The 17696-nt window shown below is 39.2% G+C and overlaps 1 protein-coding gene across 1 annotated transcript in view; it reads left to right on the top strand.

The window, feature by feature from the left end:
* CCDC6 (coiled-coil domain containing 6) overlaps positions 1 to 17696 on the top strand; it is a 103032-nt gene that overhangs the window by 60634 nt on the left and 24702 nt on the right. Inside the window, exon 3 of the mRNA XM_063102775.1 lies at positions 5201 to 5329. Coding sequence (XP_062958845.1) covers positions 5201 to 5329 — 129 coding nt within the window. The remainder of the gene's footprint in view (positions 1 to 5200; positions 5330 to 17696) is intronic.

The following is a 17696-nucleotide window of genomic DNA, read 5'->3' on the forward strand; positions in this document are numbered from 1 at the left end:
TGGTGGCCCAAAGGCTTGCCTCGCTTGGCAAGGGTTTACTTACCGACAGGCCCAGACCCGCAAACTTAAACTTGGCACAGCCTGGGATTTGGCAGACCTGCTGCACTTGGGTGAGCATGTGCACCTGTGGTGGCTGTTGGAGGTTGTTCTCCCAGGTGAATGATTTTCAGCACCTCTATCTGCTAGAGAATTTTGCTGAGAATAAAAAGTTACTTGATGCAGAGTTCTTGAATCCTGTATTTAAGAGGCCTGGTTCATTGAAGTTGTTCCAGAAGGCCTTTGTAAATTATAAGGACAACAATTACTGGTAATTGAATAACCCTTGAGGCTAACCTGCTTGAGATCAAATTAATGCTACATTTGTGTTTTTATAAAGTAAAAAAAATGCTCAAGTTTTAGAGCTTAGAATTTTAAAATTGGATTTGTTTATAGTTGTATTTTTGCTTATGGCTTTTTCAGTTATATTAATATATTTTTCATGCAGAATCCCAAGGAACAAACCTTTATTTATATACCTTAATTTCATTGAAAATTTAACCTGCTGGAGGATCATGTGTTGCATAATTTGACCTGCTAGGGCATCATCTAATTCCATAGGGATTTTTTTTTATTAGTGTTAACAATATACTGCACAGGGTTGGCCGATTAGTTCAGCTAGTTAGAGAGTGATGCTGATACCACCAAACTCCAGGGTTCAATCCTTGTACTGGCCAGCTGCCCAAACAAAACAAAACAATATGTTGCACAAATAAGGGTTATAAAACTATTCCATAATCTTTGAGATTGACTATAAAAGGCATATTTATAGAAAATTCTAATTCTGAAGAAAATCCTTTTAATCTGCGTAAGCATTTAGCTTTATTTATATTGAAGGTAAACACATGAGGTTTATTTCCAACTTATTAATAGAATTTGCTTCATTATTTACGTCTTCGATTGAATTGTTTTTGTTCTGGTTCAGGATCTCTGACCTTATTGGAAGATTTAAAATTGCTTATAGAGTGATATGTCAAGACCTACAAATTTAAAATCATGCCTCGAATTCTTTGCCCATGTTGAAGGTGGGCATAAGAGATGAAACTGGAGTTTATTTCTAACAGCAAGCCCTAGGTTATCCTGCACCAGACTTCCCCTTTAGGGTTTTTATGTTTGTGATGTCATGAGATAGCTTTAAAGTAGGCAGGTTGATTTATGGTGCTGGTTGGAGCACTGTTGGGGCCAGGTTGCTTGAATTTACGTGGCATCTGTTTAAAACTGACATTTTCTGAGTTTTTCTCACCAAACTGTAGGAGGCAAATTTTGTGGTTCCTTAAGGTCCCAGACACTGCTTCAGCCCCCTCCCCCGTTGTTCATCTTAACCCTCTTCTCATGATTTTGGGGGGTCGGGGGTATTTCTGTATTTCTCTCTGTGTTTCTCTTTTTATTGGTAGTTTTTCTGTTCCAAGGAAGAACTGCATTTTCTGTTTCTAGTGTTCTGTACAGAAACTCCATGCCCTGTTTCTAAATTGTGTGTCACCTGAGAGGTGGCAGAACAAAGCCATCAGCAGAGCTGTTTGTTTTAGCTCTCTTTTGGAAATGATGAAAACTATGAATCTTCAGCAGTTACATCTCAGGATGGCTTGATATTTTCCAAATGGGCTAGAGTAACCCAAGGACCTTACTTGAGTTCTGGTAATGACAGCTTTACCATCAAATTGTCCTTAGGGTATAGCTCTTGAGAGGAAAAAGCCTCCTAAAATAGAGAGCTTTTATAGCCTTTATTACTAGTTCAATCTGTAGTCTTAAAGGAAATTCCTAATCAGATATTGACAGTTAGACCACCTGTCTAAATGTGAATATTCTTCTGCAAGCCAATGAAAGACTTACCTTTTCTCAGATAAACATTTAGTGACAAATGCTGCTTGGTAGCAAGGGATATTTCAATGTAGAGTGCATCATTTCTTGTTTTAATTTACCTCAGTGCAGAAGCATAGTGATACAAAAATAAATAGATGGGTTTTTCCAAATAAAAATGAAAAAACAGTTACTATATAAAATAATCTTTACATAAATGGTTTAAAGATTTTAAGACTCAAGTTCATCATTTCTTTAAAACTAGTAGATATTGTTTAAGCTTAGTGTTCATAAACTATTTTAGAGAAAGGATAATATCTTAACTATAGATTTCACCAACCACTAGCACAGTACCTCCAGATAGAAGACATAGCAAATGTTTATTGCATAGAAGTGTTAGATGAAGATGTATGTGTTCTGATGTTTTTTTCCTTGTAAGTGATATTTGTTCCATTCGTGTCTTTTGTGTCTGAATTTCAAGGAACTCTTCTTGTTCTCTGTCCATTCTTTCTTCTTTTAATTACCGCTTGGTCTTGCAGAACCTGAGTTTTAATAGCTAGCTAAAAATATATTTGTCACTGTAAGCATGTTCTCACATCTTTTTTTTTCCCCCTGAGTCCCTGCAAGGTTGATCAGCTTTTTATGGAGTTGCACATCAAAAATATTTGGAGGGAAAACAGCACCTGTTTAGTCAACATTTCCAGTGTTGTGCACAATCAGTAGCGTTTTTATACTCCAATAATGAGCTAGCAGAAAAATAAGAAAGCTAGCCCATTTACAGTAGTCACCAAAAAAAGAAAATACCTAGGAAAAAATTTAACCAAGGAGGTGAAAGATCTCTGCAATGAGAACTGCAAATCACTGTTGAGATAAATTAAAGAGGACACAAAAAGATAGAAAGACATGCCATGCTGTTGTATTGGAAGAATTAACATTGTGAAAACGTCTATACCACCCAAAGTCATCTACAGATTCAATGCAATCCCCATCAAAATACCAATGACATTTTTCACAGAAATAGAAAAAAAACAATCCTAACATTCGTATGGAACAACAAAAGACCCTGAATAGCAAAAGCAATCCTGAGCTTAAAAAAAAAAAAAAAAAAAGCCAGAGGCATAACGCTACCTGATTTCAAGTTATACTACAAAGCTATAGTAACCAAAACAGCATGATCCTGCCATAAAAACAGGCACTCAGACTAATGGAATAGAATAGAGAACACAGAAACCAATCCACAAACAGTAAGACTGGCTATTATCAAAAAGACAATAACAGATGCTGGTGAGGATGTGGAGAAAGGGGAACTCAACTACACTGTTGGTGGGACTGTAATTTGGTGCAGCCATTATGGAAAATGGTATGGAGGTTCCTTAAATAACTAGATAGAACTGCCATATGATCCAGCAGTTGCACAGCTGGGTATATACCCGAAGGAATGGAAATCATCATGTCAAAGTGCTACCTGCACTCCCATGTTTACTGGAGCTCTATTTACAATCACCAAAAGTTGGAACCAACCTAAATGTCTGTCATAGGATGACTGGATAAGGAATATGTGGTATATATACACAATGGAATACTACTCTGCTGTAAGAAAGAATGAAATACTGCCATTTGCAGCAACATGGATGAACTTAGAGAAAATCATGTTAAATGAAATAAGCCAGGTACAGAAAGAGACATACTGCATCTGCTCGTCATGAGTGGGAGCTAAAAAATAAACAAGATAAAAAAAAAGAGAGACACACAACAATCACAATATTACTTTGAACTTTCAAAAGGAGAGAACAGAACTGAGGTTACCAGAGGTGGGAAGGGGTGGGGGGAGGTAAGAGAAGAATTGGTAAAGGGACATGAAAAATGATTACATCATATAATGTTAAATTTTAAAATAAAGATTTATTAAAAAAAAAATTCCAGTGTTGGAAGACTATCAGATTTTATTTATTTATTTTTTAACTAAGTATGTTCTTTCAGAGTAGTGGAAACTAGCAAATCTGGAGATGTGGAGAGGGGTTATAGCCATTTCGAGATTGGTTAGGCCCTGCTGAGCTTTCTCCGTTGTCCACTGCACTCTATGGAGGTTTACAAAGAAAGTATGCCCAGCTTATTTTTCACTGTGTTTAACCATCTGACTTTCTAAACACCAAAGGTGCGCTGGGCCCTAGGGCGTGGAGGAGTCTGGGGCGCCCTCTCATAGCTTTGCTCAGTAGTATACACAATGGGAGAACACTGGTTTGGGGTTCAGGGGACACAGGTCCCAAGCTCTGTCACTTTGTAGCTCTGTTTCCACAGCCCAGTAACCTGTTTTGTCACCTGTGAAATGGAAGTGGTTGGGCCTGTCCGAATGCACGTGAAGAACCTGGTGTACATTATCTATTCAAAGAAATGGTTTTGAAGGTAAAATTAGGGAGCAGTGTCATCTTAGGCCGAAAAAGAAAACATTGTGTGCTTTGTTGTTTTTAATAGCTTTTCCTTATTTCTGTCCTTGGTTCTGAAACATTGGGCCGACCAACCCCTGCCGTTGATGAACAAAACTCACCAACTGATAGTGTTAGAAATAATGTATTTTTATTCATGAGAACCCTGGGTGGTTGTGTGTACGCTGGATTTCTTTTATTTCCTTTTTGGTTTTGAAGGTTGTAGTAATGTTTTAAAATAATTTTCTCTTGTAATGACACCACAGCCTTATCTTTTAATTGCATAAGTAAATAGGCTTTCCCTCTTGGTTTTTAGGAAAGATGTAGGGATGTGATGTATGATCTGATTGTGGAAAGATAATTAATTTTACTGATTTTTGCCAAAGCATGCTACTCATACATTGGGAAACAGTATTCTGAATGATATACCAAGTGTGTTTTGTGATTATGACATCCTTCTCTCTCTACACACATGATGCAAATCTCAGTAAATTGCAATACACTTAATAAAAACTGATGGTGTGAAATTTCTATTTTTTAAAATTTATCCCATGGGCATAAAAATTAATAAAACTTAAACAGTAAGGGTATATGTTGAAATGTAAGTTTCTTTCCCTACCTCATACCCTAGACTCCCGATTTCTACTTACGAAAGTGACCACTTAAGTCTTTTAAGATTGAACTCTGTGTTTAATTATGGTTTGGTACTCATACGTATTTGTCCTATGATTTTTGGTTATAAGTTAGAGGAACCAGTTAAGAGCAGGTTACTAGGTATTCACTGGCGTATAGGAGCAGAAATGAGTATTGTAACTTTTGTGGTGATGCCTCTTACTCAGAGTAATCAGCTTTTGGGACCAGTGTTTCCATGTCTATGGCTTTTGAGTTTCTTGATTTGCACATCTCGGGTTTTTTTTGTTTTGTTTTGTTTTTTCATTTTCCAGTTGCAGCATGAGAAAGCTGAACTAGAACAACATCTGGAACAGGAGCAGGAATTTCAGGTCAACAAACTGATGAAGAAAATTAAAAAACTGGAGAATGATACCATTTCTAAGCAACTTACATTAGAGCAGGTAAGTGTCAGTAGCTCTCCCTGTAGGTTGTTTTCTTGTATTGTCAATTTGTTCTTTCAAGCTTTAAGATGCCGTGAGGAATATAAGTGAAAAATACTTGTCAGCTTTTTCTCCCCACTGTGAGACTTCATTTCTGAAGTAAGCATTGACAGATTTACAGAGCCTCTGATCACTTTCACGTATTTTCTCTGTCTTTTTTTTAATCACGGTTAATACAGTTTCAGGAGATAGGCTTTGTGAACTGATTTATAGCAGGAAATGTAAGGTTCCTTTTTGCAAAGCAAAGGGGGAAGAATACGTTTTTAACCACAGGATCATTTCTGTGAAAGTTCCTGAGACAGAGTTGCTGGGGAACTAAAACTTTTCTTTCAAGGGTTCTTCAGAACAGTTAGTATTTTTCTTCTTTGAATTATTAGCAATCTTATATGAATCTCATCTTCCCCCAGCTAGACTTGCTGATGTCTACATTTCTTTTCATCCTGGATCAGCCCCTGACTGGTATAACCTTGAATTAACTTCGTGCCTGTCTGTCTGAATGCATGTGACGTTAACTTCTCTGGGCCCAAGCTCTCCATTTGTAAACAGAGCAGGACAGACTAAAATCAGGAATGGCAAACTTAAGAAAGTACAAAAGGCGGACAATAATAGTGCACAATCCCCTTGTCCCTTGTCCTTGGCAGATGTTGGTATTGATGACAGTATTTGCCTTGGGAGGTCCAGGCTGGTCTTTCTAGTCCTTTATCACACAGAATTGTGTGTAGCCATTATCACTCTATCCAAGTTGGGGTGTCAGACTAACGTACCTGTTATTCCTAGCCTCGATGCTGCCTGATGCCTTCTCCCATGCTAGTGTCCTGAAATTTTATTTTCTCTAAGAGGCTGACCATAGCGCTCTGCTGCTGTCTGGGTTTCCTTGGAAGAGTCACTAGATTGATTAAGATCTTACAGCTCTCCATGTTTTAGACCCTGATTGCCATTATGATGATTTGGTTAAGCCTTTCATGCAAAGTTGTCTGATTCACTCAAATTTATGCATCTTAGTCCATGCTGACTGGTTCATCAGTCAGTCTCAGGACTGCTCTAGTTTCAGTGTTTTATCAGAATGAAACAGTGATGGGAATGTGGGATTTGAAGGGATGGTGGGGTTTGTTTTAAACTAATACTGATTGACTTTTTGTTTTTTGTGTTGTTCTTATATCCAGCTATATCAAGTGGGGGAATGTTACTGGGTTTTCCAAAACTATGGCTCTAAAAAAAATCTCTTCATTCCTTCCATATTTAAAATAAAAAAAAAAAAATCAGTTTTCAAGCATTGACTATTTTATACATATTCAGATTAATCTCTTCTTACCATTCATTTTCCAAATTTAAATGCAATGTCTAAATTTAGACCCCCCCCCCCCCGAAAATTTTACATTTTGTTCTGAAGTTCAACCGTTTGCTTCCTAGGAGAGGCAATAGCTCCAGTTCTGTTCAAATTAAATCTCTGAAGATCCTTGTTTAAGTCACTGACACAGCAATTTTTTGTTGTTGGCACTTGTTAATCAAGAATCCATCAAATGACCAAGTGAAATTCTTACAGTGGTTGTTGTTGTGAGAACTTTGCTTGGCCTTGGCCTTCACGATGATGGTTTTCAATATTTTAAACTTCTTTTGTATTTGTTCCCACGATGATGGTTTTCAATATTTTAAACTTCTTTTGTATTTGTTCCCAGGCTCCTAAGGAGACTTAGGGACTGGGGCTGTGACCATGAGGGTTTAGCTATGGCCACAAGGTGGAGATAGTGGGCTAACATCAGAGAGAGCGGGGCATCCTGTTCTGTAGTCCCGAAGAGAGAGGGACCCATGGACTAAACCCCTTTAAAATGAGGTCCAAGGCATACAGTCTGTCTACCAAGTTAATGATCTAGTGAATTTCTAGGCTTATTTCAGACCCTGGCAGTAAAGAAGAGCATTTCCACAGTGGAGTATGTGCCTTGCAAACCCCCATGTTAGAAATAAGCCTCAAATCCTTAATTAAAATGGAGAAATTTAAAATTGTCATAAGACACCCTGGCCCCTTCATTTTGCTTATGTCCAGGATGATTAAATGGTTGGGGGTTTACTGTTTTGTTTAGCTAAAAATAATTTTAGTCTTTGTTTAGAGGGAATGTTTGTTTTTTGGGTTTATTTTTTATTTTTTCTCTGCAGTAGAAATGAATCTCTTCTGAGTTTCCATGGATATCATCAGACCAGTTCTTGTGGTCATCTTTTGGGATTATCATCTGAATTATATTATACTCATATATTGTATTCTATACTACATATTGTCAGCAGAGATGTGTACTACAGTATGTATTATAATGACGTACTTGTAGTATGTCTTTGTACTTCTATCTGACATTAAACTTTTTTTAAAAACTATAGGCGATTTGAAGGCAGTTATCCTGTATGCCCCTACACACGTACCACTGCTTTGTCAGAACACTGTTAAGTGTAGGCTTGGGCCTGTGCTTGAAGAGCAGTCATTTATATTTTATCGGGTAGTACTCAGAGCCTGGACACTGACTCAGAAAGAATTAGCTGTGAACCTGTTTTTTCTTAATATTTCAGCCAGTTCACCTTATTTTAATGCTCTTTTGAGGTATAATTTACATATCATACAATCCCCATTTAAAATGTACAATTCAGGGCTGGCCCGTGGCTCACTCGGGAGAGTGTGGTACTGATAACACCAAGGCCGTGGGTTCCGATCCTATATAGGGATGGCTGGTTTGCTCACTGGCTGAGCGTGGTGCTGACAACACCAAGCCAAGGGTTAAGATCCCCTTACTGGTCATCTTTAAAAAAAATAAAATAAAAATAAATAAATAAATTGTACAATTCGATGGTTTTTATTATAGTCACAGAGTTGTCCAGCTATCACCACAGTCAATTTTAGGACATTTTCATGACCTCAAAGTGAAACCTGTACCCTTCACCTATCACCTCTAATCTACTATTCCCCTTAAGTAACCACCGTACAACTTTCTGTCTATATGTTTGTCTATTCTGGACATTTCATGTAAATAGAATCATACAATATGTGTTCTTTTGTGACTGGCTTCTTTCATTTAGCATAATGTTTTCATCTGTGTTGTACCATGTATCAGTACTACTTTCTTTTTCCTACCCAGATAATCTTCCATTGTATAGATATACCACATCTTATTTATCCATTCATCATTTGATGGACATTTAGCTTGTTTCCACCTTTCGGTTATTATGAATGATGCTGCTCTGAAGGTTCATATGCAGTTTTTTTGGTGGACATATTTTTTCATTTTTCATGGGCATGTACCTAGGATTGAAATTACTGGGTTACATGGTAACTCTATTTAAAATTGTACAGAAATTAATTTAAAGATAATCCGTAGTTTGAACCTAGTGGGTTGAATCTGCAGAAGGGATATTATTGAAGGCCTTTTGCCAGAGATTTGAGTTGGCCACGATGTGGTTGTTTTAAAGGTGTAGATTGAGGTTTTTAAGCAAGCTGGGTTTGAGGCTTAGTCTTGGGCTCCTTCCAAAGTAGGCCTCAGTTAACTCACATGTCAGAAGACCCTCACTGTAAATTTGTCTCACCAAATGTCAGACCGTCAGCATGGACACTTTAATTAATCAGGTAGCATTTAGTCTTCTGTTCGACCCAGAATCTGGGATCCTTTTATTCTTCAAATAGGGAATATTAACAGCTTGATCATGAAGGTCTCTGGGCTACAAATTGTTCTGTTGGTATTTTGCAGTATGTGAATTCATAGAATTTTGGAGCTGGAAGGCCATGTTGTGGGGAAGACTACCTTTGCCTCCAAACACTAGAGGGAACATAAGACAGTGGGGAAATCATGAGGAAATCCAGGGACAGGGCCGTCATCTGTGCTCCCAGAATTCGGGACAACAGCATCTTACACCCGTTTCCTTTCTCCAGAACTTGGTGCAGAGAAGGGGGCCTAGTGGAACTTGCTGCTTGGTGGTAGAACAGTTTGGCCCGTAAGTGGCCCAACTTGCTCATACTTCTTTCTCAGACATGGAAACCCAGAGAGAGATCATAAGGCTTTCTCGGGTCACACAGCTAATGAGTGGCTGACAAGGTCCCCTGGTTCTCGGTCTGGTTCTTTTCATAGACCCAGGAAAGACCTAGCCTTTGCAGAAATAAAGGCAGTGTTATCTTTCTTTTACAGTTCAGTGAACTCTGCTTCTTTCTGTTCAAACAGCCTTCCTTAGTGCTAATCATTTATTTTAGATATCTTTTTGGTATTTACTAACGTTCTAAGTTTTTAACGCCAAAAGATAATTGATAAGCAGATATAAAAATGCATGTTAAGAATGTAAAATTGTGAGGTTTTTGCAGGACACAGTATTGTCTAATAAACTGGATTAGTCTAGTCAACATGAATTTAGTGCTGTTAAGGGCTTTTTAAACAAATCCTGGTGGCTACTGCCTCTAAACCCTTACTTGAAGATTTTTGTTCACTGTAACTTTCTTATTTGGTATTCACACTTTCTTAGGTGATTGTAAGAACATTTAGAACTTGGAATGTTCTCTTTGTGTCAAGAAGTCTTGATCTGAGTAATATTTTCTGCAAACTAGGGAAGATTTTCCTTATTTGTCTAGCATTAAGAAGTACACATTAGCTTATTAAGTATGTGATGTTCAGCTCAGGTATGAGGGCCTTCTGTGTACTCGGCTCAGAAGATTATTTCATGGGGAAAGAGAAAACTGGCCACACAACACTTAACCTTAGGTAGTACACTAGAAAAATAGTGGAGTAAATTAGTGGACAGTTAGTCAAGTCATTCAGCTTACATTTATATGATGAACAGGATTGCCTACTATATTAGTTAGGGTTCTCCAGAGAGTCAGAATTGATAGGATATGTTATAAATATGTGAGAGGGGATTTATTAGGGGAACTAGCTTATGCAATTGTAAAGTCTCATGACAGGCTGTCTGCAAACTGGATGCTGGTAGTGTGACTCAGTCCATGTCCAGAGGCCTCAAAACCAGGGAAGCCAATGGTGTCATTGGTGTTAAATCCTGGAACCCAAAAGCTGAAGAATCTCAAGCTCTGATGTCCACAGCCAGGAGAGAAGAGTGTATCCCGCCTCCAGCAGGTAGAGAGAAATTCATCTTTTTCCTCTGTCTTTTGTTCTCTGTGGGCCCCCAGAGGATTGGATGGTTCCTGCCCACGCTGAGGGCGGGTCTTTCTCAGCCAGTCCACTCAGGCTCTCATGCTGATCTCTGCTAGAAAAACCCTCATGGACACACCTAAAAAGATAACTTTACCAGGTTTCTCAGCATTCCTTCATCTAATCAAGTTGACACCTAGAATTAGCCTTAACACCTACCATAGACCAGAAGCCCTATGGTCTATGTTATTGGTCCAGTGTAGCTTTCTCAGTTATTCTTGGAATTTGGGGGGGTGTATTCTCCTATCTGAGCTGTCCCTCCTCTCCGAGAAAGCACTCATATCTAAAGGTTGGATTTAGGTTTGGTATGGTAATTTCATTTCATTGGCATCTATTTATAATGACAACATCTAAACCCAGTAATCTAGGGAAACTTCCCTAGGTTCAAATTTCCCTTTCATCTGTAATAAGCTGTGTGACCTCAGGCATGCAATTTGTGAAGCAGGCATAATATCTAATTCGTAGGTTTGGGGGAAGGTTAAACTTCTGTCCTGCCACATCCACACACCATGTGTATCAAAGTTCTTCCATCCCTCTGATGCAGGATAGTCCAAATGGGGACTGCACAGCAAGAAATAAATTTACATGGTAACTTAGTACACCAGTGTTTAAATAACTGGCTATATAACTGCAGTGAGTTTCATGAAATAATACATGCTTTGCACTGATTTTCTTTTCAGTCCTGTTTCATTTTTAGAAAAATGTAGGTCACAAAAGACTAAACTAATTTCACAGTCTGGTATTGGGTTGTGACCTGCAGTATGAAAAACATACTCTGTCATGCAAGATGCTGTGCTACCTCCTGCTCTTCATGGATCTGTTTCCTCAGCCTAGATTGCTTTTCCCCTCCCAAGGCCCATCCCTGCTCAAGCCTTACCAACATCCCTCCTCCATTCAGTTAGGTGTCTCTGCTATTAAATATTTCTGTAATGTTCAGACCTACTTTTATAATACTTGGTGTGCTGTTTGTTTCTTCCCTGTTAGTTCTCTATAAGGTAAACGAGAGTAGGGATGATGTTGACCTTACTTACCACTGTATCCCTGGTGACCTTCATCTAGTAAGCTCTCCAAGCATTGTAGCTGCTGCCATTAATAATGAAAGTTGTCATCTAATTCCTGTGGTACTTGGCCCTACCTATTTTCTAGGAAAAAGAGCATGCATATTATTTGAGCCTCACATATCTCGCCACCTACCTTGACCTGGTTATCTGTCTCTTCAGTTTATGTATGTATTTATGCTTGGATGTCATGTGTGACCCAGCCTCTTTGACCTTGTTTGCCCATGCCGTAGTAGATGGAATTGTACGGCACGCATTCTGCATTCTTTCAACACACCTTTATTATGTGCCTGCTGCGTGTCACAGACTCTCCCATGAAAGATGATGGGAGGTCCCCCAGGCCTCCAGTAGCCTGGTCCAGGGAGGCAAGTGGATCTGTGGCCAGTGATGAGGGATGAACTGGGTAGTTGTGGAGGGGAGCAGCCCCCCAACCAGCGAAGACTTGAAGCTGTGCCGAGGTTGATGCAGAAGAGAAGATACACACTAGCTAGGGAGGTCTAAGTCTAGCCTTGTTGCAGGGAAACAGATGGGAGAGTAGATAGGCAATAAAAAGTAGTTGCAGGTACTACATAGAGGAGAAATGCTGAGAAAGAAAAAAGAGCTGGTGAAGAAGTGAAGTTGAATCCCTCCTCTTTGCTACAGGGCATGGAGAGAGCTGGGGTTGCCGAGGCTGCTGGGTGGTGTTTTTGAGGGCGTGAGCCTGTCTTACAGTGAGGATCTTACAGAAGGTAGCCACGTATCTTCCAAGGGCAGTGCAGGGAGTGACACCCACTCATCCCAGTGTCCCTCACTGTCTGTAACTGCAGCAAATCAGAGGTCAGGGTTTAGAGTGATGAATTTGAATCCTTAGGACAAGATTTTATTTATGTTCATTTTTTTTTTAAAGGAAGCAGGGAAATATTTAGTATATTTTAAGCTCTACTGGGGAGTAATGAAAGTTTTAGATTTCCTGCTCTTAGAACAGTGGCTACTAAGGTGTTAAGGTTCTTAAAGTGTTAGAAACAGTTAACAGTGGTGTTAAGGATCCAAGATGGCCTTTCTGCCTTACTTGTCTAGAAGGTAACTCATTCAAAGTGCAAACCAAACCGACATCACAATGAGTCCCCATACAGTTCTGAGGCTACTTATTTTAATAGCTACAGCAAATAACACTAGTCACATAGATAGTTTGTGTGTCCTTGTGACTTACACAATGGTGAATTGAGTGGCTAGTGGCTCATGTGCAGGTTTGCATTCTTGGTTGATTTTTTTTTTTTTTTTTTTTAATTGTTGTGGAACAAGTTGTTTCTTAAATTCACAGTAGTATGGCCATGCCGGGCCTTGTTTAGAATTCCATTTGGGGCCAGCCCCGTGACTCAGTCGGGAGAGTACGGCGCTGGTAGCACTGAGGCCGTGGGTTCGGATCCTATATAGGGATGGCCGGTGCGCTCATTGGCTGAGCATGTTGCAGACAACACTGTGCCATGGGTTGCGATCCCCTTACCGGTCAAAAAAAGAATTCCATTTGTGCTAACAGCTGCCCCTGCAGATTCTAGCACTGGGAGGAATCTGTTGTAATAGTGCCAGACAAAGCATCTGCTGATTTCCTTGTGCCATTTTGACAGCACAAAGAACAACTGTGTTCTTTGAGGGTTTACGTGCATTAAGGACATGGAGTTTACTGGCCACCATACATAGTTTGAAGTTTGATTTCAAATACAAATCTCAAGTTATGGAAGTTTTGTGACCTTTAAAAAAATGTTTTTTAAGGTTTTTTTTCACCCCACTTTTTTGGCAGCTGAGCAGTACAGGGATCAAACCCTGACTTTGGTGTTACCAGCACCATGCTCTAACCAGCCGAGCTAACCAATCAGACCTTTGTGATTCTTTTTAAAATTAAACATTTGATTATAAACGTAACCAGTTGCTCTTTCAAAAACATTTGGAAAACAAGTACAAAACATATAAAAATGAAAAAACATTGTCTAGAAGGCAGTCCCACCAGAACAACTGCCATTGGTGTTTTTTTTTCCACCTTCCCTCCTCTTTTTTCTCCTTCTCCTTCTTTTTTAATAATGTGTGTATAATCTGCTGTCTGCCTTTTATTTTTTTAATGAGACAACATAACCTATGTCTGCACATTTAGACAAGCTGCATCCATGCACAGGCAGACATAATTATAGTAAGCCCTAAAGTCTGCTTGGTGGGAGTTTGATTATAGCAAATCCTTGAGGATGTTTTGGTCACTTGAGAAGCTTGGGTACAAGCATCCTGCCTTCTGTTTATTCAAGAGAGGTGGGGAAGAAACCTCAGATCATAGCTGAAAAATAAGTGGGAGTTTGTGCCTTGGAAGTAGGCAGATAACGATCAGTACCCCATACACAAAAGAAGCTTCAGCAGGCTCTTCTTAGTTGATTTGTTTTGCAGTCCGGGAGTTGTTGGGGTTGTCATGAAGCCAACTAAGAGGTCTCAATTCCAGACCCCTGAAAGTAGACTATGAGCTCTATCAGGGAACACAGATAAGTCCCTCTGCAGGATATAAAAAAAATGAAAAGTCCTTCCCCCTGGAATTTCTCTCCTCAATTCCACTTCAATTAAATACAGAAACTGTGTTCCATCTTGTCGGATTTTATTTTGAACCACCAGATAACACTTGGCACATGGATCAGTTTGCACAGGTGATGTTACCTGATGGGAGGGAAAAAACTCAATCTATTTCACACGTAACAAAGAGAGGCACCTCATTATGATCCAACAGTCTGTTTTCTGGTCACGCGTGGGGAACAAAGCCCTTGCCTATTAAATTGAAGGGCATTGGCGTGCTGCAGTAAAGGCAATAAAATCCAGAGATATTGGACTAAGACTTTCTAGCTGCTTGTAATTTTGAAATGCACAAAGTCTGTAGTTTTAGGTCCAGAGCAAGAATTTGATGACTTAGGAAAGCTGTTCTCCTTAGTTGAACACACATGGCAGATGAAAGAATGGCTAAGTAAATTCAGCATCTTTCTGTAAGGAAGTGGGATGAATGTGGTAATGGCAAGAAAGAGATGATTTCTTTTGTCAAGGAAACTTCCATTTTGGATAAAGCACATCAACAGAAGTGTCCCTAATGTTATTTTCTTACGTTTATTTTAGATCATGGACTGAAGGTAGCCACTGATGTGATAGTGTATTTGCGGTGGTTATAGATGCCATTTCTTTCCCAAGGACTTCTCCACTGAACTCTTGATGTGGCAAAAGAATGTATACTCAGTGCTTTGAAACTTACTTTTCATCAGTGGGAATTGGTTGGTAAAAGAACCCAGTGTACAAATTTGTGTCATACTGTCTTGATGTAAAAGTGATGAAAATGTAAGTTTAGAGACCATGTTAATCTGAGTAATTGCATGTGTGTATTTCAAAAGAACTTTCCTCATTTCTCAGCATCATTGAACAATAGCAAAATTTATTGAGTTGGTAAATTATGAAATAGTGTCATCTTCTCATAATAATAATAAGGGGATATTAATATTGTCCTGAAGTTATATCAATTTCTAAGAACAAATCTAATTTTTATTGGAACACAGTTTTTGAGAAGAAAAAAGATGTAATCTGTAGTAAAGTCTGGACTATCTGGAAAATCCTCAGTCTTCCAGTTAGCTGAGCCTTCCTGTCATTTTTCCTTCTGAGAGTTGATTGGCTCATTCTGTATTTTATATATGTAAATTAATACCTTATTAATGGATTACTTATTAATGGGTGTCCTGTTACTTATGTTAGGAAATCATCAGTTTAAGATGAGATATCTTTACGTTTTTTTCTATTATAAAAAACAGTAGATGTTTATTAAAAATTGGGTGGGGCAGGAAAAAGTAGGAAGATGAATTATCAATATTACTTTCACCCCAGGGACAACCATATTTATCTTGCTATATAGTTCTAATTTTTTGCATATTTCTTTTTTTTCTCTATCAGTATATTTTTAATGTACATGGATGTATTTTCAATGGTGATTTTAATCTCATAGGCTTGAAAGTCACTACCCTTCTTTCCTCTTTTCTTGTTCTTCCCTGGCATCACGATTTCTATTGGCTCTTTCTGTGTGCAGCGTTGTACAAACTAGACCGAGGTGATGACCTATATAACTTGTTCTTAATTCCGAAAGCAGTTGCAGCTTGGTTAAATAGGCACCGGGGTGGGACGTGGGGCGCTGTGGTCTGTTAACACCTGTCTTAATTCATCTGTAACACAAATTGGATGCTTGATTTCTTTAAAAGAACATTTTCCAGTAGGTAAGGGTCAGATGTCCTCCAGCCTAGGAGGAGAATTGCCGGGGCTGAGCAAAATTCCTCTGATCACCTGAACAGACACCAGCACAAGCCGGGCTTAAGTTTATTTTGTCTCTGTTGCTTTAATTTGCGAAGGCTTTGGCATGGGTTGTGGACCATTGTGCACTGTTCTCAGCTGTTTTCATGTCAAGTTGCAGATGGTATGTTTGAATAGCCCCCTCATGAATCGCTAGTCACTTAATTCCAAATGTATACAGAAAACCTGGATTAACTCAGATGTATGGGAAAGTAGGCTGGAATGAAGCAAGATCTTTTATTGTCTCTGCTCCTGTAGTAGAAATAAAACTATGCCTGTTTTCTGACTTTGATTTAGTCATATTCTGAATACAGACTGAGCATCCCTAACCCAAAATCTGAAACTTTTTAAGCGCCAACATGATGCCACAGTAGAAAATTCCACACCTGGTTCAATGTACACAAACTTTGTTTCATGCACAAAATTATTAAAAAATATTATGTAAAGTTACCTTCAGGCTATGTGTATGCAGTGTAAAGAAACAGTTGCAGATTTTTCGAGCTAGAAGAAGTAGCAGGAGAGATCATCTGAACCCACCCTTTCATTTTAGAGTTGAGGGAGCCACTAGCCTGGGAGATGAGGTGTCTCAGGCAAAGTGATACCACCAAGGTAGGAACAGATGTCAGTCACCAGGGTGGCCAGAGCTGCTGGGTCCCATCCAATCAGCAAGTACAGAGGATCCTGAGGGAAAGTAGGATTTGGGGTAAATTATGTCGTGGTTTGGGAGCCTATCTCCTTTGCCAACAATGCTTGGGAGTAGCAGAGGGTGGGGGGGGTAGCTGTTGGAAACAGATGAGAACAGGAAAACTTGGGTTGAAAACGTATGTGAATCTCAGCTTCTTGGCACCTGTTAGAGTGACCAGCTATCAGTGTGCTGCCCAACTCAGTGAACCATAGCTCCCTGGGTGTGTAACTTGGGTTTGCTGTCCCAGTTTGCTCTACTAATTTATTTCCACAAAGCAGACAACACAGGAAGCCCCAGCTGAGAAGCTTGGATTTTCAAGTATTTCATTACCTAGGCTGGCAGTGCTATAGGAGTCCATGTTATCTTTAGCCTTACAAAGAGCAGGATCTCTTGTTTTTTCAGTTTTAAAAGTCTCAACTTTCAGCATTGCTGAGGAGCTCTCGCTGATATTAAAAGGCAGAGAAATTAGAGGAAATCATATTAAGCCACTTGATTATCAGAATTGCTCCACTACCACTTCTTGCCCATCTAATTCCACATCCACAGTTTTCTGACAGAGAATGGATAGAATGGGTAGGCTGGAAAGGGACCTCAGAGGTCTTGAAGGCTAACCTTCTCGTTTCATGGGTGGGGACATTGAGGCTCAGGCAGGTGAGTGAGCTGCTCAAAGCCACATGCCTAGTACGTTATACATGGGTAAAGTCAGCTTTGTCTTGGTTTTGTTTTTCAGAGTTGTTGACTAACATTATGCATGATTATACTAAAGGTAATTGGGCATACATTTCTCTACTAGACATCATACTACAAAATGATGCCTGCTTGTATTTTTTTCTTGCCTACCAACTACCTCCTATGATGCTTTTAGTTAAGCACTGGAAGAGGGTCCTTAAAGGGTAAATGCCTTAGAATTGTGTTTCTTTAAAGAAATGCCTCTGGATTATACAAATCTTGGCAAAAGCTGCGATGAGCACAAAGAATCACAAAGTTCCATAGGAGCTGTATGAGATGTTCCAGGGTTTCTCCTCATTGCTGCAGGTAGGAACTGTTTAACATCCTGAGGAGCATTTGCACTTGAGCACGCTTCCAACTTCATGGCA

Source organism: Cynocephalus volans, chromosome 7 (genome assembly GCF_027409185.1).
Source record: "Cynocephalus volans isolate mCynVol1 chromosome 7, mCynVol1.pri, whole genome shotgun sequence".
Classification (NCBI taxonomy): Eukaryota; Metazoa; Chordata; class Mammalia; order Dermoptera; family Cynocephalidae; genus Cynocephalus; species Cynocephalus volans.